This window comes from Drosophila serrata, unplaced genomic scaffold (assembly GCF_035046125.1).
Source record: "Drosophila serrata isolate PLE 108 unplaced genomic scaffold, ASM3504612v1 contig_275, whole genome shotgun sequence".
NCBI classification, from domain to species: domain Eukaryota; kingdom Metazoa; phylum Arthropoda; class Insecta; order Diptera; family Drosophilidae; genus Drosophila; species Drosophila serrata.
The window spans coordinates 1832177-1857152 of record NW_028257173.1 but is presented as its reverse complement, the minus strand read 5'-3'; the positions used below and the strand labels follow the sequence as shown (position 1 = coordinate 1857152).

Here is a 24976-nt window from a genome sequence, read left to right as displayed (position 1 = left end):
TGTTCCAAAATAAATGTTGTACATCTGTGCATATGCTTCCCAACTGGTTCAAACATCCCCGGAACGAAGTGACTGCTGCCGGCCAAGTCTCAGAGAAGTGTTGTGTTACAAAAGTGCAAGTCATTGTTTATTAGTGTTCAAAGTTAGTAACTGGTCATACATACTTATTGGTCATACATACTTACTGGTCATAGACACTTACTGATCATAGAGACTTACTGATTATAGTTACCTTCTGGTCATAGATACTTATTGTTCAGACTTACTCACTGCTCATAGTTACATGCTGCTCATAGTTAATTAATGATCATAGTTACTCACTGATCATAGATACTTATTGTTCAGAGTTACTCACTGCTCATAGTTACTTGCTGCTCATAGTTTATTACTGATCATAGTTCTATAAATCGTCCAATTGTTCCTATTTGAGCTATATATATGTATATATATAGTCCACCGATTGGCGTGCTCCGATTTATAAACTTGGAAAAGTATATAGAAGATCAACTGGATAGTTTCATTCCAATAACTTGCTCTTAAATTTGTTCCAAAACAAGTCTCGCACACTTGTGCATATGATTCCCAACTGGTTCAAACATCCCCGGAACGAAGTGAGTACTGCCAGCCAAGTCTCAGAGAAGTGTTGTGTTACAAAAGTTGCAAGTCATTGTTTATTAGTGTTTAAAGTTAGTAGCTGGTCATACATACTTACTGGTCATAGGTACTTACTGATTATAGTTACTTACTGGTTATAGATACTTATTCCTCAGAGTTACTCATGGCTCATAGTTAACTACTGATCATAGTTCTATAAATCGTCCAATTGTTCCTTTTTCAGCTATATATATGTATATATATAGTCCACCGATTGGCGTGCTCCGATTTATAAACTTGTAAAAGTATATAGAAGATCAACTGGATAGTTTAATTTTAATAACTTGCTCTTAAATTTGTTCCAAAATAAATGTCGTACATCTGTGCATATGATTCCCAACAGGTTTTAACATCCCCGGAACAAAGTGACTGCTGCCAGCCAAGTCTCAGAGAAGTGTTGTGTTACAAAAGTTGCAAGTCATTGTTTATTAGTGTTCAAAGTTAGTAACTGGTCATACATACTTATTGGTCATACATACTTACTGGTCATAGACACTTACTGATCATAGATACTTACTGATCATAGTTATTTACAGGTCATAGATACTTATTGTTCAGACTTACTCACTTTTCATAGTTACATGCTGCTCATAGTTAATTAATGATCATAGTTACTCACTGGTCATAGATACTTATTGTTCAGACTTACTCAGTGCTCATAGTTACTTACTGCTCAAAGTTACTCACTGCTCATAGTTACTTGCTGCTCATAGTAAATTACTGATCATAGTTTTATAAATCGTCCGATTGTTCCTATGTCAGCTATATATATGTATATATATAGTCCACCGATTGGCGTGCTCCGATTTATAAGCTCGTAAAAATATATAGAAGATCAACTGGATGGTTTAATTTTAATAACTTGCTCTTAAATTTGTTCCAAAATAAAACTCGTACATCTGTGCATATGATTCCCAACAGGTTTTAACATCCCCGGAACAAAGTGACTGCTGCCAGCCAAGTCTCAGAGAAGTGTTGTGTTACAAAAGTTGCAAGTCATTGTTTATTAGTGTTCGAAGTTAGTAACTGGTCATACATACTTACTGGTCATAGACACTTACTGATCATAGATACTTACTGATCATAGTTATTTACAGGTCATAGATACTTATTGTTCAGACTTACTCACTGCTCATAGTTACATGCTGCTCATAGTTAATTAATGATCATAGTTACTCACTGGTCATGGATACTTATTGTTCAGAGTTACTCACTGCTCATAGTTACTTGCTGCTCATAGTTAATTACTGATCATAGTTCTATAAATCGTCCAATTGTTCCTATTTCAGCTATTTATATGTATATATATAGTCCACCGATTGGCGTGCTCCGATTTATAAACTTGTAAAAGTATATAAAAGATCAACTGGATAGTTTCATTCCAATAACTTGCTCTTAAATTTGTTCCAAAATAAAACTCGTACATCTGTGCATATGATTCCCAACAGGTATTAACATCCCCGGAACAAAGTGACTGCTGCCAGCCAAGTCTCAGAGAAGTGTTGTGTTACAAAAGTTGCAAGTCATTGTTTATTAGTGTTCGAAGTTAGTAACTGGTCATACATACTAATTGGTCATACATACTTACTGGTCATAGACACTTACTGATCATAGATACTTACTGATCATAGTTATTTACAGGTCATAGATACTTATTGTTCAGACTTACTCACTGCTCATAGTTACATGCTGCTCATAGTTAATTAATGATCATAGTTACTCACTGGTCATAGATACTTATTGTTCAGACTTACTCAGTGCTCATAGTTACTTACTGCTCATAGTTAATTACTGATCATAGTTCTATAAATCGTCCAATTGTTCCTATTTCAGCTATTTATATGTATATATATAGTCCACCGATTGGCGTGCTCCGATTTATAAACTTGTAAAAGTATATAGAAGATCAACTGGATAGTTTCATTCCAATAACTTGCTCTTAAATTTGTTCCAAAATAAAACTCGTACATCTGTGCATATGATTCCCAACAGGTTTTAACATCCCCGGAACAAAGTGACTGCTGCCAGCCAAGTCTCAGAGAAGTGTTGTGTTACAAAAGTTGCAAGTCATTGTTTATTAGTGTTCGAAGTTAGTAACTGGTCATACATACTAATTGGTCATACCTACTTACTGGTCATTGACACTTACTGATCATAGAGACTTACTGATTATAGTTACCTTCTGGTCATAGATACTTATTGTTCAGACTTACTCACTGCTCATAGTTACATGCTGCTCATAGTTAATTAATGATCATAGTTACTCACTGGTCATGGATACTTATTGTTCAGAGTTACTCACTGCTCATAGTTACTTGCTGCTCATAGTTAATTACTGATCATAGTTCTATAAATCGTCCAATTGTTCCTATTTCAGCTATTTATATGTATCATATATATATAGTCCACCGATTGGCGTGCTCCGATTTATAAACTTGTAAAAGTATATAGAAGATCAACTGGATAGTTTCATTCCAATAACTTGCTCTTAAATTTGTTCCAAAATAAAACTCGTACATCTGTGCATATGATTCCCAACAGGTTTTAACATCCCCGGAACAAAGTGACTGCTGCCAGCCAAGTCTCAGAGAAGTGTTGTGTTACAAAAGTTGCAAGTCATTGTTTATTAGTGTTCGAAGTTAGTAACTGGTCATACATACTAATTGGTCATACATACTTACTGGTCATAGACACTTACTGATCATAGATACTTACTGATCATAGTTATTTACAGGTCATAGATACTTATTGTTCAGACTTACTCACTGCTCATAGTTACATGCTGCTCATAGTTAATTAATGATCATAGTTACTCACTGGTCATAGATACTTATTGTTCAGACTTACTCAGTGCTCATAGTTACTTACTGCTCAAAGTTACTCACTGCTCATAGTTACTTGCTGCTCATAGTAAATTACTGATCATAGTTTTATAAATCGTCCGATTGTTCCTATGTCAGCTATATATATGTATATATATAGTCCACCGATTGGCGTGCTCCGATTTATAAGCTCGTAAAAATATATAGAAGATCAACTGGATGGTTTAATTTTAATAACTTGCTCTTAAATTTGTTCCAAAATAAAACTCGTACATCTGTGCATATGATTCCCAACAGGTTTTAACATCCCCGGAACAAAGTGACTGCTGCCAGCCAAGTCTCAGAGAAGTGTTGTGTTACAAAAGTTGCAAGTCATTGTTTATTAGTGTTCGAAGTTAATAACTGGTCATACATACTAATTGGTCATACATTCTTACTGGTCATAGACACTTACTGATCATAGATACTTACTGATCATAGTTATTTACAGGTCATAGATACTTATTGTTCAGACTTACTCACTGCTCATAGTTACATGCTGCTCATAGTTAATTAATGATCATAGTTACTCACTGGTCATGGATACTTATTGTTCAGAGTTACTCACTGCTCATAGTTACTTGCTGCTCATAGTTAATTACTGATCATAGTTCTATAAATCGTCCAATTGTTCCTATTTCAGCTATATATATGTATATATATAGTCCACCGATTGGCGTGCTCCGATTTATAAACTTGTAAAAGGATAGTTTCATTCCAATAACTTGCTCTTAAATTTGTTCTAAAACAAGTCTCGCACACTTGTGCATATGATTCCCAACTGGTTCAAACATCCCCGGAACGAAGTGACTGCTGCCGGCCAAGTCTCAGAGAAGTGTTGTGTTACAAAAGTTGCAAGTCATTGTTTATTAGTGTACAAAGTAATTAACTGATCATACATTCTTATTGGTCATAGATACTTACTGGTCATAGACATTTACTGATCATAGATACTTACTGATTATAGTTACCTTCTGGTCAGAGATACTTATTGTTCAGACTTACTCACTGCTCATAGTTACATGCTGCTCATAGTTAATTAATGATCATAGTTACTCACTGATCATAGATACTTATTGTTCAGAGTTACTCACTGCTCATAGTTACTTGCTGCTCATAGTTAATTACTGATCATAGTTCTATAAATCGTCCGATTGTTCCTATGTCAGCTATATATATGTTTATACATAGTCCACCGATTTAGTATGCTCCGATTTATAAGCTCGTAAAAATATATAGAAGATTAACTGGATGGTTTCATTTTAATAACTTGCTCTTAAATTTGTTCCAAAATAAATCTCGTACATCTGTGCATATGATTCCCAACAGGTTCTAACATCCCCGGAACGAAGTGACTGCTGCCAGCCAAGTCTCAGAAATGTGTTGTGTTACAAAAGTTGCAAGTCATTGTTTATTAGTGTTCAAAGTTAGTAACTGGTCATACATACTTACTGGTCATAGGTACTTACTGATTATAGTTACTTACTGGTTGTAGATACTTATTCCTCAGAGTTACTCATGGCTCATAGTTACTTGCTGCTCATAGTTAATTAATGATCATAGTAACTCACTGGTCATAGATACTTATTGTTCAGACTTACTCAATGCTCATAGTTACTTGCTGCTCATAGTTAATTACTGATCGTAGTTCTATAAATCGTCCGATTGTTCCTATGTCAGCTATATATATGTTTATATATAGTCCACTGATTTGGCGTGCTCCGATTTATAAACTTGTGAAAGTATATAGAAGATCAACTGGATGGATTCATTTTAATAGCTTGCTCTTAAATTGGTTCCAAATCAAATTTTGAACATCTGTGCATATAATTCCCAATTGATTCTAACATCCCCGGAGCGAAGTGATTGCTGCCGGCCAAGTCTCAGAAATGTGTTGTGTTACAAAAGTTGCAAGTCATTGTTTATTAGTGTTCAAAGTTAGAAACTGATCATACATACATACTGGTCATAGATACGTACTGGTCATAGTTAATTACTATTCATTAAATAGATAAAAATGTATACAAATATGTTATATACAGCAAAAGTTGTAATTTTTTTTCCAAAAATGTTTTGATTGTTCCCAAGGCAGCTCTATGATATAGCCACCGATTGGGCCGTTTTTTTTAAATGTGTTTACCCTTAATTAAATTTTAATATTATATAATAATATAAAACAGCTTTAAAGAAAATTATTATTTTGCCACATTGAAGTTTCTTTAAGGGAAAACCGACTTCCAAGCCATTAAATTGTTTCCTTTTGTGTTGTTTGTTATTAAAAAATGCGCACCTTAATAGTTAAATATATCGTTACGTTTATTTTTCATTTCGTTTTGTTCATACAGGCAACTCTTACAACTAGGTTAACTAGACAAAAATTACGCGTAAATAAATGTTTGCATATATCCAAATACATAAACAGTATAAAAACTATGATTCGCTATGCTTAGAGGTTGCAGCAGCAGGTTGGTCCGTTGCATTTGTTAAAGTATCACACGCCGATTTAAAGAAAAGGGGGTTTTTGGGTTTACTTGCAACTAAGCGATATACATATAAGTAACATAAAATCACATTTCATTCAAATTAAGCCCAAATACTAAAAGCACCCGCACTAGTTCGTCCCGCGATCAGTTCGTTTTGATCTTGCGCTTAAGCATAAAGTAGGCCAGCACCTTGAATAGCGCAATTTGGGCCAGGATCATCATGATGTTATAGCCAAAGTCGCCCTGCTCCATTCCAAACTGACGCAGCACGGTGATAGCGTTCCTAATATATTTGTTTAAAAATGTATGATTAATAAGATTATTAAATATTATTTCTTCATATTAAACTCACTTAAAGTGGCAGTAGAACTCCGTGGGTGGACATATCAACTGTTCCCTCTGATTGCCATATAAGGATATAACCATATTCTCCAATGCATAACGTAAAGGTGATATATAGGCAATAAACCGCATGGCTGCTGGAATGTGATTGAGCAGGATGAGGAACCCTGAGAACATTAGCATGAAACATGTCGACACAGCACCCACAAATGTTCCATTCTGTAAAAGGTAATGGTTAATATTTCGATCTAAAAAAGGTGAATCTCTGGAAATAGGTTCTTACCACTGGATTCATTACAGTGCCAAGAAGTACACCCAAACCATCTGCACAGATCGTAACCACAACGGCACTCAGCAAAAACTTTACAAATCGATCCATTTCAATGGGTTGTTCGGTCATTAAATATCCTATCGTTATGTATACAGTAGAGAAGATTATCTGGAAATATGGAAATAATAATTAATTCTATTTTTTAGGTACTCTTTTTAGTTTATACTCACATGAACTGGAGTAGAGGTGATAATGGTGGCAAGGTAATACGTTCGAAGTTTGTACCAATTGTTAAATGTCTCCTTTTTAATAATTTCTATCTCGGCGGGATCTGCCATATATACAACTTATATACTGATCTATATGAATTGGAAAATTCTTTAACTTACATTTCAAAATTCCAGGCATTATGGTAGTGTACCACAGATAGACGCAGTGTATCATAATCATGCCCACATTGGATATTTGTTTGGTGGCATTGCTGCCCGAATCACCAAAGAATAAACCGATTAATATAGCGCAGAGTATGTGAATGCCAAGCTTCAAGTAGATGACCGTCTTGAAAATATAGTACAAACATTATTACATTTTATTTACTATTAAGTATTTATTTATTAAAGTTAACAACTCACCCAATCCCTGAAGAACTGCAAGTGACACCGACCTATAAGCAACCAGAGTCGCATATATTCCGTGGGAGGAAATGTGTGTCTCGTCAGTTCTTTGGACGATTCCATGTGCTGGATTTCGATCTTATGGACCTGCGCCTGTGTCTGTCCCGGTGATTGGGATTCATTGAACTTTGCCACCTGAGCTTCACTGGGCGGTTCCGCAGTCTCGCCCTGCATCAGTTGCTGATCGTATCGCCAGCGAGTGTCCTTGGCGCCCTCGGCCAGGGCCTCTGTATGATCATCATAGTCACCATTCACGCATTCCAGCACTGAAATAATTAACACCTTTTTTCAGTAAGAGTCCTTAACCCTTTGTTTTGCTAGTTCTCAGAACTGTAACTTAATCGATATTTACTCATGAGACTTAAAGTGATATTAAAAGCGAGTTTTTAAATGACTAAAAGTATTTTTTAAAGCCTTCTATGGAAGTAGAAATATAAATTGCAGGTGAATTAAGGAGCTGTGTATTATAAAATCATTAAAATTGATTATACATCTAATAATATCCCCAAAAATTTACCCATAACGATAGGGAAATCTGATAAATAAGTCATTAAAGTTAGATCAGAAGTGATTGTAACAAGTGCGATATGATGACTTAATTAACTCAAGTTAAGTAGTTATCTGATATGATGCAGTGCCTCCATAATCACCAGTTACAAAAAGGGAAAGGGAGGCGTCGTAACGCTCTACTCTACTCACGGAAGTCCGCGGGATTGTGGTATGGGGGGCACTCCAGGCCGATGCCACTCAGGAACATGACCGTATTCTGGGGCGTGCCCTGATAGGTGCACTGACCCCCGCTCAGCACGTAGATCAGGTTGAAGAGATTGTAGATATTCGTCGATGGCTGGTGGATCGTGCATACAATGGTGCGCCCCTCGTTGGCCAGACTGCGTAGCAGCTGAATGGTGTCGAAGGAGGAGGAGCTGTCCAGGCCACTAAATGAGGAAGATTGGGAGATCAGAGATCAGGTTCAAGGTTGGGCTTCTGTCAACTGGTTATGCACCGAGGTTTGGGTTTGGGGCACCTCTCACTCACGTTGTGGGCTCGTCTAAAAATAGCACCGCTGGATTGTCTATCAGCTCCAGGGCAATGGACAGACGCTTCTTTTGGCCGCCACTCAGGTTGGAGCATCTCGTGTGTCGCGTCTTCGTCAGCTTCAGGGAGTTCAGCAAGTAGTCAATCTGTAAATCAAAAGTCAATTAGTGGTGGGTCTTATTGTACATAATTTAATGGCAAACTCACTAGGGCTCGCTTCTCCTTCAGATTGACACATTTGTTGGAGATTTTTAGTGTTGCCGCCATCATCATGGTTTCCTCCACAGAAAAGTACGGGAAAGAAGTGATCGTCCTGCATAATGTAACCGCATAACTTCCTGGCTTTGCCAATCTCAATCTTGCCAGTGACTCCGGTTTTCGTCAGACCCGTGAGGATGTTCATAAGACTAGATTTACCTGCCCCCGAGGGGCCCATAATGGCGGTTAATTCGCCGGACTTAAAGGTACCAGAAATGCCCTTAAGCACTGATTTCTTTTCTGTAAATATGTAAAAAAATAAAATGTTTTAAATATTTATTTATAAAAAGGTTCAAATAAACTAATTTGAGACATAGATATACCCAAGTTACTTTACAATTAATATATAAATTACTGTTCAAACTCAACTCTAACACTTTAAAGTTCAATAAACAAAATAATTTCTAAATAAACATCAAATTATATTAACAAGTAATATAAATTAAATAAAAAACCAGTTATCTGGCAAATCTGAATCAAAATTTTAGATCAAAATGCTTTTATCAAAATCAGACAATTATGGCTTTTTGCTGTTAATTAATGTACATTAATGTCACACATTCCGGTTCTGAATATGATCCCATTTAAATGTCTCTCATTTAACGTTTATGATCTGCAAAGTCTCAACCTAATTACTTAACCCTCGCCCATGTCAGATTTCTGCAATAATAGCAACTATAGTTAAGTGTAATTAAGCTGCTTGTAAAAAAATTTAACAGGAACCATGAAAAATAATGGCAATAAAGTGAAGCACTCATTGCACACACCATAAGAAATATGTACAAATACTATTATATTAAAAGTTAAATGGGTCAATCTAAGAGCATATATTGTTTGGCTTTATTGTTAACATTTAAGTGGCATTTTGTGATAACATTATAGTCTTTTGACTTACGCTTATCAAAGCACACAGCACCTGTGATCCGGGATCTTTGATCTTTTTCCGGCACACTTTAAGTGCGACAAGAGATAGAGCATTTGCACTGGAAAGTAGTGCAACACGGAGAGAAAAAATACTATCACAAAAAATAGTAAAATTCTTATTTTGGGGTTTAAAAAAAAATATTTACGAGGATTAGTATTAAAATATAAGTTGCAAATACATGAATTTTATGTTCATTTAAAGAATATAAAAATAGAAGTCAATATAGCTTATTTCTCACAATTAATTTACGACCTTTTCCTATTATTATTACATTATCAAATTCTGTATCGTTATAGAAGAAAACTGATTTCATTAGTGTGCTTTAATTTCTTAATCTCTATCACTTTACGAATATGTATCTTTATTAGACATGTAAAACTTCTTTAAATATACTGTTTACTTTCTTTCCTTACCTTGCTTGGGTGCATTAACCTGGTAGACGAGATCTTCAAAGTGTATGTCGATGCCGTAGACATTCTTTAACAATTTGCTGCTATCCATTTTGTGTATTATTATTTATATTATTCACTGTACGGTGTGTGTTTACAAACGTTCTCGCAGTGATCTGTCTTGGATGCTTATCGATATTTATTTGCTTGCCGTGCACATTATTTACTCATATCAAAATAAATTCGCTGAGCACTTTTGAATATTGTTTGCCAAAAAGCCTGTACACAATGGCGAGGATGGGATTATAATTATAATTTGGTTGGGGGTCAAAGGTGCAATTTGTGGCTGCTGGAGTCAGAAATTATATCATCGCGAATTGCCCAAGTAAAAGCTTTTACGTTGGTAATTAGAGCGCGTCTTTAAGAGAGGCATTCAAGTGAGGTCACAAGTTCGTGAACCTGTCGTAACCGAAACTGAAACCGAGAGTCGTCGAAGCATATATAGTTTTCACTTGATTTTCTGTTGCTTAATTAATTTTCCTTTTCCGAGAAAAACTAGTACCGGCTTTGCGCATGCGCCCCCGTTGGCTGGCTGCTGATAACTGCGGAAGAAGTCGCCGCCGACACAGCGCTATAACCTCTGCCGCTGCTGCAGTCGCTGCCTCTGTCGCAGCCGCTGTCTCTGCCTCTGCCAGCACAAAACAAAATACAAAATACAAAAACAAAATATATATATATAAAATTTATTATAATAAGGCATTCGCATATCAAATACATTTCGGCAATGCAAAACGCGCTGGAAGTCAACAATCGAGCCGGCAGAGGTGCGTTAAAATTCAAGTTTAAATCAAGCCGCCTCTCGCCTTTTATTGCTTATATTTATAATATTTTATTTCGATTTTTTTGGGGAGCTCAAAGAATAACAGACAAATTGGTATTCGAATTTATGACTCAGGTGAAATAACGTATCACTCACACCTGCCTATCCAAACAATTATAAAGGCGAAAGCTATAAACAACGACCTTGCCCAGCAGAAGCAGAACACATCTAAAAATTCACATATGTTTATAGAAGAGAAAACAATAAAAAAATGAACTAAAAATTTATGTGCGAAATACCATTCTTGTGATTTGTTTAAATTCAGCAAAAAAAAGTAGTAAACAAAATGTGCGAGAACATTATTTTTAACTGAATTGTAGATACTCTAATATTTTTAAACTAATTTTCTTTATTTGTACATTTCAATTTTCAAATAGTTTAATTAATTTATTAAATATTTAATTTTATTATTTTCTTCTTTCATTATAAGCCATTCTTTGTTTTAAGATCTACATACTTCTCTGTAAAATTATCCGCATTTATTTCCCACCCATTAATTTCCCCATATAACGAAAATTCCAGATTTTATTTACATTTTCTTGTCGCATTTGACTTAGTATTCTCTATTTTCTTGTTTCAAAGAACTTCCGCAAATAATTCAATTAGTCATGCAACACGTAGTTCAATTTTAGGGAAAACACCCTCTACGTGACATTTCAGTTGTTATAATAATAATATCTACTATATTTTTTTTTTAAAACCACAGATGCTTTAAACTCTAAGTTCCCGGCCCTTTGTAATGATCTCGGGAAATTTGCTGATTGCAGGTGCGATTACGTGTGAATTTAGGGTATGTCACACACATCTATCAGTATGCAAAAAGTGTATGAATTAATTAGTTTCAACATAGTAGGGATTATTCTGAACTTCAATGAAATATTAATAAACCTTTTTCCTAGTGACTCAGTGGGTTTCCTCTCATATGTATATATTTTTTAAATATTCATTATCCTATAAGGGAGCATTTTTCGTTAAATATATATTTTTCTTCCATGGGATTTAATAAAACAAAAGTTATTTTATAAATATTTGATGCTTTATTTCCTATAGTACCTATACTCTATATCCTATAATGCCTATCTCCGAGTTAAATTTAAATTTTTCTTTTTAATATTTTTCCAAAAATTCTTGCTAAACATTCACCAAACTTATTGTAACCAAAGTTGATTTTTTATAGCTTTGATACATTCTCTATGATATTTCCTTCCTTCTGTGAATTTAATGGAAATAATATGCCCACATTTTTATATACATATGTATATTTACAAGGTAATCAAGTTTACCGCAATAAGTATACAGAACAAACAGTTGCTTGAGATCGGGGCCACAGCGTTCGGAAAAAAAGCTCTTTGACTTTGGCTTTCGGCAATTGCAACACCGACGCCTAATAAAAGCAACAAAAAACTACAAGAAAAATTACCAAATTGCAGCAATACATATAGAAAAAAAACAGTTAATTATGTTTTAAAAAAAGAGAACGTTGCGGCGGTCAGTGAACACTGTAAACAACAACAACAACAACTTTGACACCTGCGTAAGCAGCGCAGCTCGGCGCTTAATTGTCTGTCGGTTGCTGTCGTCAAAGCGCTGCGTTGACTGAGGCAGCAGCAGAGGCAGAGGCAGCGCAGCGACGTCACTAACTAACTAAAAAAAAGCGAATCTGAATAGTTTTGAAATTGTATTAAACAGAAGGAGCAAGGCAATTACAGTGAGGTCTTGAAGAAGTAAACCTATAGGATATATGTATGTATGGAGATTATTAATAATTTACATTATTTTAATAAAATGTAGAATATATATATAAATATATATTCCAAAATGTATATACCATTGCAGTACGAAATTGATTGAATTGAAATTAAGGTTATAATAATTAAATTTTTTGAATAAATTTTTCTTAATATTTTTATATGACAATTTTTTCGACAAATCAACAAATTAAAAATCTCATAACTAAGTCCAAAATGCGTTAATTTTAATTCGGAAAGCAGTCCTATATTTGTTTTTATTATGTTAATAAATCTGCATACTCAATTTAAAATTGAACAAATCACATTTTTTGTCCATTTTTTGACAGATTGAACCCCCCAAAAAAATGTTCGAAAATTGGTAAATCTTTTTTTTCTCCCAGAGATGTCTAGATCGATTCAGCTGTCGATGCTGATCAAGAATATATATAATTTATAGGGTCGGAAATTATTCCTTCACTGCGTTTCAAGCTTCTACATTTTTATAATAACTTTTATTACAATCAAATTAATTATACGCTTTTTGGCAATTGCTATGATTTAAGGCCATCCAGAATATAAATTTTTATTTTATGCAAAAACCTCTAAATAAAAATCTAAAAAAACGTATGTATTTAAAATAAACGCCAGAGCATCTAATTGCAAATTGGCGACCACTGTACTGGCTCTGTTAGTGGCTTTTTTTTACGCTTCGCAAATCTGTCGCAATGGAATTCCTTCTTTGAATGGCCAGAGTCAGGCTCAGATGGAGCCTGGGTTTTGAGGCTTTAGAATTATATTACGTGACCGTTGAATTAATGGCTCAAGATTTTGGTAAGCCACTTGGCCGAACCAACCTTGGGTTGGCTGAGAAATACTAACAACATTAGCTGACAAAAAACAAAAGCGCACGGAAGCAGCGGAGCGGCAGGCGGCAGGCGGCTGGTGACAGCTCAGTACGATCCCAGTAAATAAATATTTAATATACGAAAAATTGAGGTTATCATTATGCTATACCCACTTACGGACAGTCAGCAGCTGGCCAGAGCTCCCATGGTTATCTATTCGTTTTGAAAATAATGTCAATTAAAGCGACACAACTACCTTCTACCTTCGCGGCCACCGGTCTGACCCGCGCTGGTTCGATAAAATTACAAATGCAGCCGACTATCGGGACCGGCGACAATAACAAATAATAATAATAACAATAATAATAATAATACACAACAACAACATCGTCATCGTCAATGTCGGTTAGGTTAAAGTATAGACATATCTTGGGAAGGCAAACACTTGTGCTCAGAATTCTGGAATGCCACTTGCTATCAATTAAAATAAATTGTAATAATATTGCCTTTGACTTTTCCCCCATTTGAATTGAGTCATTCTTGGTGAATCTGAAAATGCTTCGAGTATTTGTTATTTAGTTAAAGAAATATTGTGAATAATACACTCGCAAGTGGGTTATATTATATTCTTGAGAAGTTGCTGAACAAGGCCTGAGGGTGTGAAATTGTAAATAACCCAGACTTGAATTTGAATTTGAAATGCGTTAAAGTAATTACCCGATGATAACTTGTTCTTTGGTAATTTGTTCAGAAAGTGGGGGAAAAATAAAAATGAGAAGAATATATTGAATTTTAAGTGAAGTTATTATTAAGCTGATTAAAATTGTCAATGTTTCTTAAAGTAGATAATAATGTTTAAATCGAGATAAATGTTTTTTGAATTTAAGAAATTAATAAAGCTGACATGAGAGTTGCTTTAGAAACTGCAAGAGTTTGAAAAACCTTAGAAGGATTTAATAATTAGTATACAAAATTTATCATAGGTAAAAAACAGATTTACACAGAGTTCGGTAGCTCAAAAATGGTATAGCATACATTAAGATTAATAATACATCAAAATGCCATGCGATTTCACGAGCACCTTAGAATGTTTTTGAAGAGATTGTAAAAAGTGTAAAGTCTATCTTAACAGTAACAAAATATATATTAAAAATTTAAACTCAATCGGGAATAATTTTCAGATACAAGAACATAAAACTTTGTTTCTAGGATAATCCCTTTAAATGAAAAGAATTAAGCTGTGTAAATGCTGTTCCTGTCAAGAGAATTAATCTTTACTAGAACTGATCTAATCTATTTTAATCTTCCCATACTTCAAATGTATGTCATTGGGTAACGCTTATTGAATGCCAAGGCTCCGCCTGGTTAACATCATTGTCGGTTGTAAACAATAAACAATTCGCGTAATTCTTCGACTTAAATGATAAGCAAGCTTTGCTGAATTGCTAATCTATTTACGAGCATGAATCATCCGTTAGTACTCCCACTAAGTGCGATCGTTTGGTAATTATAAATTTCCCGTTTGTTTTCCGGGTGGCAGGAAAAACAGATGCCTTCTAATCTTGGTCTTGCATAAACAAAATCCAATACAAAAATAATGTATAAACAAACCGGCAAGTGCTGAAAGAGAAGTACTTGGCAAATCAATCGGTTTTGATCGTTCGTGAGATTGGAAATGTGTCTGAACCTAATGCACGTGCCAATATTGGCAAATTGTGCAATAATAATAGTTAAGAATGTACAATAACAATACATTGAATAATCGCATAACCTGATGGAACCCTTTTTCTGTGATTTACTGGCAAAGATTTGCATTCAATTAGCCGCTTGCATAACCCCAAATGCAAATATAGTAGCTCATTCATGCACCGATCTTGGCACGATGTTTACACTACGAAGAGACGCGCTATACAACAACTTAAGCAATTATCGTCTGTCAAGAGCTCAGGAAAGGTGTCAAGTTTTCATCGGTTCTGTCAGCGGATTTAGTAATACCTTTTGAAAGGTTGCAAAACTTTCTGAATTGTGGACGATGAACCCGCGACGCCATAGTGATGCAGTCAGCAATAATTTCCAAGTACTGTAACTTATTCTTATTACACGTTCTCTTGACAGTATTCCCTGGTAACCAGTTATATAGAAGTAACTTTCTCAGTATAGCCACTGAACAAGCAATAAATTAACTATCAGTAACCCCTAAAGAACTATAAAATCTAGCTTAAAATTACAGCGTATTTTAAATGTTTGTATCTCTCAGACGCTAGACAGCATTTCCCTTGCAAAACCCATTTAGATAGACAAGTACAGATCTTCTTGAGAATGCAAACAATCTTTTATTTCCGAGAAGAGATAGCAGACCCACAATTTGTCGTCGAATAGATGCTAAAGTGACGCTCATTCATGCTTTTATAATCCGCAAATAGAATTCTCCTGTGTCACCCAGAAGATACCAAAACCACTTGGCGCACAACCAGGCATACATATCAGCCCGTGGCTATATTATACAAAAAACAGAGCGGAGATATATAACGAATAAAGTGGCGACAAGGTTAAATGAAATCAAATTATGCTTTGGGCTACATATTTTTAACTCGCGTGATCATCTATTCTACGGATTAGAGGAATCCGAATTCAAGGGCATCGCTCAGCCGAGAGCCAAGACTTGGAATCAAGCAAACTAAAACTGTTGATGCGTTTTGTGGCGTTGGGCATTTTCTTACTATATATTTATGTATAAATTCGAGTAGGTTTCCCATTTCCTTGTTGCAATTGGACGGCGGCCACCGATAAGTCGTTTGTTTGCCCTAATAGATGATAAGGAGGGTCAGACTTTCGCATTGCCGCTCCCTTTTGCCCCCTGACGCACTGGCATATATGGGAAATGTATCATGTGCACTGGCAGAAAAAGTTTACTAAAAGGTTGTATAAATAGAAAATTTAAAAATTAAAAAAAAAAATTAAGTGTCTTCAGGTTTTCGAAAATAATTTATTTAGTCAATTTTAGCTACAATTAACTTTTCATTTGTTAAGCAATGAATTCTTTTTTCCTATCTCCTTTTGTTTATTAACTCTTAATATAGTGATTCATATATTTGTATATTATATTACAGAATTAAATATTTTATTCTTGGTTTATAACCCTCATAAATAATATTTCATTAATTTAACTGCAGTATTTGTGGTATATAAAAAATATTAAAGAGAAGACAATTCTATTCTGCTAAATTTGTGTTACCTTTATGGCTTAAGTTTCTCCAATTAGTCATTCGCTAATTAAAAAACAAGAGCTTTACCAACAAAATAAAATATTTAAGCATTTAATCAATAATGTTAATGTTTATCAAATTTGTTTAATGTATAAAGGAACCCTGTAAAGTAGTTCGGCATTTAAAGCATGTGAAGAACAAATTCAATTTATCAATTAACTAAGTTGAACTATTGTTAACTTTATTTTCCTTGATAGTTTTTAGGAAAATAAAGAACAGACTAATTAGAAAATTCCTTAAAAGCCCTGGTGAGACACATTTTCCTGATATTTTTCTCTCTGCAACTGAAATGACTGACTTTGTTTGCACTTGTGTTTAGATTGGGGCGCGAACTTGAAGCTCCATGCAAAGCGGTGGGTATTGCATTACAAATTGTACTTTTCCACACCAGCCGGGAACTGGAGCCAGCCGAAACCACCCACCAACCCACCGGGTGGAGCAGGCCGGAGCATTCTGCCCCACATTCCGCGGTGGTGACAATGACAGTGATGGTGGTGGTGACCCAATATGAGCGGGTGGGGCCATCTTGGCATTGGCTCTGGCTCTGGGTCTGGTTCCCGTTTCTGGCTCTGGCCATGTCCGCGTCTGATGACGGGTGATATCATCATCACAATTTGGCAGGGCACATAATCGCTGACTAATAAAATGCAAATAAACTGGAGTATTTGATCAAGACGCCCCAAGGATTCCGGGTCATCAAATTGCGACCAGGGGGGCGTATGCGTGATGGCTAATCGCGGTGAGATATATATCCAATAAAAATGGTTAATTTTTAAACCACAAAGCTTATATGCATATACATCAAGCGAAATAATCTCTAAGTGAACTTTGATCTATAAAGAATCGGCCGAGTATAAATTTGTTATGCCACGATTTGTTTATGTACATACATACATATGTGTTCGCGCCGCGGCCTGTGCTCTATTTTCTATATGATTTCATTACAATTAGAATAAGACCCAGAAAGCAAAGCGAAGGCCCCGAGAACCGGAGCATATACACCAGGAGAACGTGCCAAAATTTAAATATGTAGAATTGGATATAGAACGAACACAACTGGAAATTGAAGCATTGCCCCATCAAAGTTCAATTCTATTTTGCATTTCGCCTACATTTTCGATTTCAATTTCGATTTCTTCGACTCTTGATGGATTTCAGTTTTTCCTTTTGATTCTGTTTTCCGAATTCTTTAGTTTTTCTTTTTGTAGCAGACTCACACAAGTTGCACCGAAATATATTTATGCGATCGTCTAGATTTTCGCTTTGTTATTATTTTATTTTGTTTTTTCAAGCACACACCAGAATCACAGACACAATGCGCACAACTGGCATTTAATTATTGGCGCGAAAAAAAGCGTCCAGATTTATTTTTATAATTTCTGGGAATATGCAAAACTTTTCGTTTGTAACACGCGCGTTGAAGAACCAGAAATAATATATATATGTATATATATATATATATATATATAAAGATATATATCGGTTTATAATGCTTCTCAGTTCCGACGAGGGCAAAACGCTTCCGAATCGCTCGAATTGCGACGCGAGACTGAGGCGACTTTCAGACAGCGACTGCCTCTAAGTACAACGCCGTCCGTTCGAATAGTTTATTTTCTGAAGCGCTTGCCGGCGCAGCAGTAGATATCCATGGGATTAATCCGACCGAGGGGCCAGATACCCGCATCGTAGGCTCCACTGTATCTAATGTTATTAATAAAAAGCGGCCTCTCCGCTTCTCGTTGCAAATGAGAGTCTTCGCACCCGGGGTATCCATTTGTTTATGGTATCCCGAGTGATTTGTATGGAGAATTCAATTCGATTCTCAGTATTTTCAGTATGCAAAGGGTACTGGGACAGTGTGCCAAATGCATATCACATTTTCTTGATCTTTATATGACCTTACAGAGAGGGTTTGGTATTCTTAAGGGTATTATGAAAATGGAAAATTAGTCTTAGGTAAGGTTGATTTATTCATTATCTGATTAAATTTAGAAGTGATGGTTGTTTTCATGTTTAAAATGTAAGGTTTAGATTTATGAATATATAAATATAGTTACAAGTTTAATGATAAGGGTGTAATAAATTGGGGATTTGTTAAGCTAATTAGGAATATACCTAATATAGGAAGAAGGTATTATATCGAAAACATGTCGAGCAAAATAATTAATAAAATATGTATATTATAAACATTTTTTTATATTCATATTTAAAATATCAAAATTTCATATTTTAATTTTCTTTCTTTTATAATTTATTACCCTAGCACAGCTTACTTCTTATATTTACCGGTAAAATAAAAACTTAAGCGAACAATTATATAAAATTTATTTTTCCGAAATCTAACCCAGAATATCTGCTAATTTCTCATATGTATTAAGACTCTGAAATATCTAATAATATTATATTATTGCTATAATGGGGACAATCAATTATGTATCATTTCCTCTTATTTAAAGTTAATATATTAGTATCATCAAAATATTTATTCAAAATATTCTGTAAAAAAATAATAGTATAATAAAGGACCTTATTATATTATATTATATTTGCTAGAGTATTCAGAATTTGCCTTGCTGCTGTTTTAATTTTTACCTATAGGTACTACAAATCATAGGATATAGTCTTTGCTACTTATATCCGGTAACCAGCTGATCTAGATTAGAATTTAATTTTGCATATCGACTTGCTGGTTTGTTGTCTTCCACAAAACCTTGCTCTATAATTTTCCTGTTACGGGGGATTGTGCAACTCCCTTGAATGATATTAGCTAATTAATAGTTGCTTGTTCTAGTACCTATCTTATTCAATTGTTATACCAACTATCGTCGTGGAACCCTGTATGGTATAAGTAAGAAAACTTACGATATAAAAATATAACTAAGAGAACAAAGTTCACTTGAAAATAAAATGCCTACGCATGCTGAGGATGGGTTAACTAATTAGTCGGAATTATTAACTTTAGTTCTCGCTTTGTTTGAAGCCAAAAGTCAAAGTTAATTTAAACAAAACGGTTGACACGTGTAAGTCTTACCTCTTAATTAATAGTTTAATGTAACACTTATACTTAAGTGGCTTAGCATTGAATCCCCATTACCAGTTTTAATTAAAGCACGGATTAGCATTTCCGATTATAAAATTAAAAATTGTCGCCTAATTAATTTAGTTTTTATTCAAAGCTATCAGTTGCGTACATTCGCAATTAAAAACGCAATTAATATTAAATATTAATATTAATATTAAATATTAATAATCTATAATTAATAAAATTGTTTCCGAAGAGTGTATCCTGCTTTCGCATATGACTCAGATCCCTTTCGTTTGGCCTTTTAATTAGTCGGTCTTATCTGAACAAAAAAAACCCTATATCATGCACATATGAAATACGACCTTCTATTTGTTAGGCCCACCCAGGGGAATACTGTTATTTGCACTTCAATAATGATGGAACGTAATGGGGACAGATACTCGTGCTGTCTGTTGATTATCAGCAAGTTACATTACAGTATAAAAATAGTATATTGAAAGCAATACCGTGTTTCACCAATACAACACAAAACATTCATAAAATAACCATAAATTAATTATTAGAATGTTACTTAATATAAATTTAGTTTTAGTAATTTATTTGCTTTTATTTTAAAAACTGTTTGGCAGATATTTACTGACGGCGTCGGAAAAACACTTATTATATAGTTTTTTTTTTTTTGTGTTTAGGCTACTTGCACATTTTCCTACATCAAGTGATAAGGCTTATCATAAATAATTTGTTGACTGAGCTAATAAAAATAATATTGACTGCGAATATATATTGAAAATTCCTGTATTAATTAATATTTGTGCATCGTAGGTTAAAGGCTTTATAACTCAGTGGCAGCTACAAATATATAGAGACATTTCATACAGTTGTTTTATATGTTATATATTTTGAATGCTGATGGTAGTAATGCTCTATAAATTAACATTCTTCACATTTAAATTTCTCATTTATATTACTTACATAATTTTTTTTATTACATTCAAATTGAACCACTTAAGAAGTAGATCTAAAGTGATAAATCATCTTAAGTCATTAGGTAAGTAAGATAATATATCGTTATTTGTAGAACATTTGTTATTTGCATTCAAAATTAACAATTTACAGCTCGCAAACCTAATCTAATTTGAATCTCCATCGATTGGCGCATGTAACCTTTTAAATAAATTAAAATTAAACTACTGTCATTAATATGACATATTATATAGATGGGCTGTCCAGAGGAGTACTTTGATTGATGGACAGCAAAGCATCAAATTATTGAATATTTTTTAATGTCTGAATCGGGTTTTTTGATTCTCAAAAGTTAGTTTAGAAAACTAGCTACGATCTACACACTTTTTTGGCGGATCAATGGCAACGACAAATTGGCCAAAATATACACATGTTTTAATGCAAAACCTGTTGCTAATTGATGACAGTAAAAAATCAAGAGTCTGCTTAATGTCTAGACAATGCTTTTGTGTCTGTGTCTATATAGAATCTATATTGTATAGAGAAGTGTGTCTTATCAAATGGAGGCAACCACAAATCGGTGAGTTTGTAAGCCGCAATTTTGCTGCGTGCCTCGATCTGACATGCGATCGTGATCGCTTTTGACATTGACATTGAATTCGAACATCGGTCGACAGCAAAAGGCGCATACAAACACGCTACGAGCACCAAGACAACAGGCAGCAGAAGCAGCAATAAAAGCAAAAGCAGTTAAACAAAAACCACACACAAAAAACAATACAAAAAATAATAACAAATAAAAAACAGTAGTAGTGGAAATAGTAGCAAACACCCCAAAGGTACAACAAATACAAGAAATAGCGCAAAGCCGCAAACAGCAGAGATATAAAAAGCAACAAGTTACAACATAAACTTACAAGACAACAAAGGCAAAGCTTACAACAGAAAACAAGAGCAAAGGCAGCAAAACTAAAGTTCAAAGCAATTGCAGAAATGTAAGACACAATATTGCTTTTGCTTAAATTTCAAATAAAATATAAAAAATTTATTTAATGAATCTTGAACTAAATAAATCAGAACTTGTATCCTAGGTTTCATGTTATAATATTCCCATTTTCGAATCCGTTTCATTATTTAAAGAAAAATAAATTATTGTTGTGAAATATTTAAATATTTTTGAGAGAGAGATTTATAAAATGAAAAATATCATAAAATTTTATTGAAAGTAAAAGTGGATTAGAAAACAAACTCCATAATTATATATAACAAAACGAGACAATATTTCTAACAAAATTGATTCTTGCTTAACTTAAATAAAGATTTTTTCTCTGTGTAAAATAGCAATATCACCAACATCAAAAACTACACCAGCAACTACATAAGAAACAGCAAAGCCAACGACTTTTGGAACAATTTTTGTTGTTTTATTTTAAGCATACAACCAACAACCGGCTGGCCTTCCTAACCCACAAAAATTGGAATAAAACAAATAAAGCCTCTATAAAATCCACCAGCAAATATCGAAGCATAAAAAGCTAGCCGCCAAAAAAAGCTCTATGGGAATGCCGCTGACCCCGTCAAGATTCCCATTCCAAGTGCTCAAATAAAAAACTTGGAAAAAAAATTTAAAAAGAAAGAAAACATGCAAAATAAAATGTATTTCTTACTTAATTTCTTATCCATTGTTTTATTATAATTAGGTGTACTTTAGTATGTTCACTGGGGATTGGAAATACTTTAATAAAAAGCCCCAAACTATTTATATTTGCATATTGTATCTGAAAGATAATACATCTAGTATCTATAATATTAAATAGATTCCCAATTTTTGTTCTGTGTATCTCTATAATAGGTCATTTGATGACGCGTTTTTGGGAGGTCTTTGCTTTGGGTATATAATGTATGAAGTTCGAAGGGGGTTTGTGGAGGAGCAACGTGTGCACAGTCACGGTTGACTGAACTCAACGAGCTGCTCGATTCGCGCACCTTAGAAACAATCTCATTGAACTGCATCCTATAAAATTAAACTATATTTTAATCGTATTTAATGTATGGAAAGTTGTGCTCAGACCTTAATTTTAGGTAAACAAAATAAGTAATAATATGTTTCCCGACTTAAAAAGATAGATATGTTAGATAGTTTTATAAATTTTCGACCAGGAAACCCGTGACAAGGCTTTTTGTTTTTAAGTTATCTGAATGAAACTTTGCAATTAGTTTTCTTGTATATACTTTCACAAATATTATATATAAGTTGGAAGAAGTAAGTTGGAGCGGAATCGAACGACTATATCTTATAGTTCCCATGGAAATGATTGGAACATTTTTAGGAAAAAAATTGTAACTTTTCCAGGTTAAAAATGAAAGGAGGCTTGACTTAGCTCTTTTCTAACGTAAATATACATGCATAATATTATATATATATTATATATAAGACAATATAATATAATAATATAATATAATTAATATTTAATATTATATATTAATTAATAATGATTAAATTGGAAATTAACTTCCTTTTTGTATAATAATATAATATTGTAATGGCAGTGACTTGCGCTCTCTCGCTCTCCTTCTCTTTACCTTTCTCAAGGTAGCTCTTTCTCTATACCTCTCTTAGCCTCCCTCTATAGCTAGCTCTTACTCTCTCGCTTTCACTTTCTCTGTTCTCTTCCCTCGGGGACTATAAATACAGGCACTGGCGCCGCAATGGCCTTATTCTCTTCGTGGCTGCTCCAGTGTTAACATCTATGATGGTAGTGGGAGTGATCGTGATAGTGCCCTTCGACCTCAAAAATATAACCTGACCACTACAGATACAACATTTCCTAGATTTGTATTCCGTTTTTTGGGTATCATAAGTTGGGTCAGAAGTTAAAAATTGATCGATTTCACATTTAAACCTATGATCCTATGGGTAATTGTAGTTTTAGAATTTAGTTTAATATACAAGAACAGTGAAATTATCTGATTCGTGGGTCAGGACTTCACCTTTGCTTTAATTACCTTCTATCATTATCTTAGAATTAAAGCGAATTTCTAATTCATTTAATGTTTATTTAAGCTTTGAAGGCTCTAATAATCAGGTAAATTTATTAATTAAATCAACAATGATACATGGGAACTAAATGGCTGCGTTATAGAGTTCAGGAAACATAACACCCGGAAAGCCATTCGATAATTATCGATCTTAATTGAATTAGAAAGGTCTAAGAGCCAATAACTTAAAATATTTAATATATGTGACATATACACTGGACACGGACTACAACTTTGTTGGCAACCGGTTTGTAAATTTTATACCATTCGATGTGTCTCCGAGGTGTTAATGATTTTATGGGTCATGCTTTTGATCACTTATAACAATTTCTTCCTAATGTTTATTTTATTGGATCGTAATTGTTTGTTTAGACTTTAGACTTGAATTTTCGGTCTGGGAAAAACTATAAGATAACGAGGTAAGATTTCGGGTTATCGCTTGTTAATTGAAAAGTGATTAGAAATATATACCCGTGATTAAGTCAAGCCACCTAATTAATTCAATTGATATTGGAAGGAGATCAAAACAATCACGTGAATAAATTGTTTATTAAATTCCACTGTAGACTAAGTCAGGTACGAAGAACTGACAATTGTTCTAGACACGTGTGACGTATCAATTGTAATGTGAATGGTTTTCAATTAAGATATAGTATGAATTTTATTTGCATGACAGTCACGGCGACATGCAAATTAGCCAGGTGAAACTATTAGCGACATTTTCTGAATGAATTCTGGATCCGATCGAAGTGCACTCACCTTTGTGTAAAGATCCTCGAAAAATATTACTGCTGGCAACAGAATCACCGGACTTTAACCATTTCTCAATTGCGAGTTCCGGATTACAGAGCCGCTTAAAATATATAGAATTATAATGCAGTCATGAGTGTGTGCTTATGAACCTAATGCTATCAATCTTAGGCAAATAATTAAAAACTTGGTGTGTAATCAGTTAAAATTTGAACACGTAAACATTTTAATTACACTTGTTCATAAACTTTTTAAAATTCCGTCTTTATTGCCTAGAATTAACTGGTTGAAATTCAGATCTTAAGGAGAGCTACTGTGACTCTCTGACTTTGTTTGGTTCACGTGTCATTGCCAGAAAATGATAAAAACAATTGTAAATTAATAGTGACGCACTTAAGTACCCGGATATAAAAAATAAATTGATAGATGCACACAATCTATTCTGTTCTCATAGTAGGTATTGATTTCAGGTTTAAAGTTTAGTCGTGACTTGTGATTGAAATTATGAAGAGGACAAATGGGAAATTTAATACTTACATCAAATATATATTTTTAACTTTCAAACCCTTATTATTTATTTATG

At 34.1% G+C, this 24976-nt stretch overlaps 1 protein-coding gene and 1 long non-coding RNA gene across 2 annotated transcripts; one reads left to right on the top strand and one right to left on the bottom strand.

Moving 5' to 3' along the window:
* Nucleotides 1-5806: 5806 nt before the first annotated feature.
* Nucleotides 5807-18193, bottom strand: LOC110184916 (ATP-binding cassette sub-family G member 1). Its single transcript, XM_020953561.2, is given in 12 exon segments — nt 5807-6281; nt 6351-6559; nt 6624-6779; nt 6842-6942; nt 7001-7169; nt 7244-7551; nt 7985-8223; nt 8324-8469; nt 8531-8623; nt 8625-8821; nt 9920-10174; nt 17916-18193. Coding segments are annotated over 11 exon segments (1845 nt in total). The 5' UTR covers nt 10008-10174; nt 17916-18193; the 3' UTR covers nt 5807-6142.
* Nucleotides 18194-20944: 2751 nt separating this feature from the next.
* Nucleotides 20945-22275, top strand: LOC147643394 (uncharacterized). Its single transcript, XR_015272160.1, has 2 exons — nt 20945-21184; nt 22039-22275. It is a non-coding gene; the product is annotated as an uncharacterized LOC147643394 (long non-coding RNA).
* The last annotated feature ends 2701 nt before the right edge of the window (nt 22276-24976 follow it).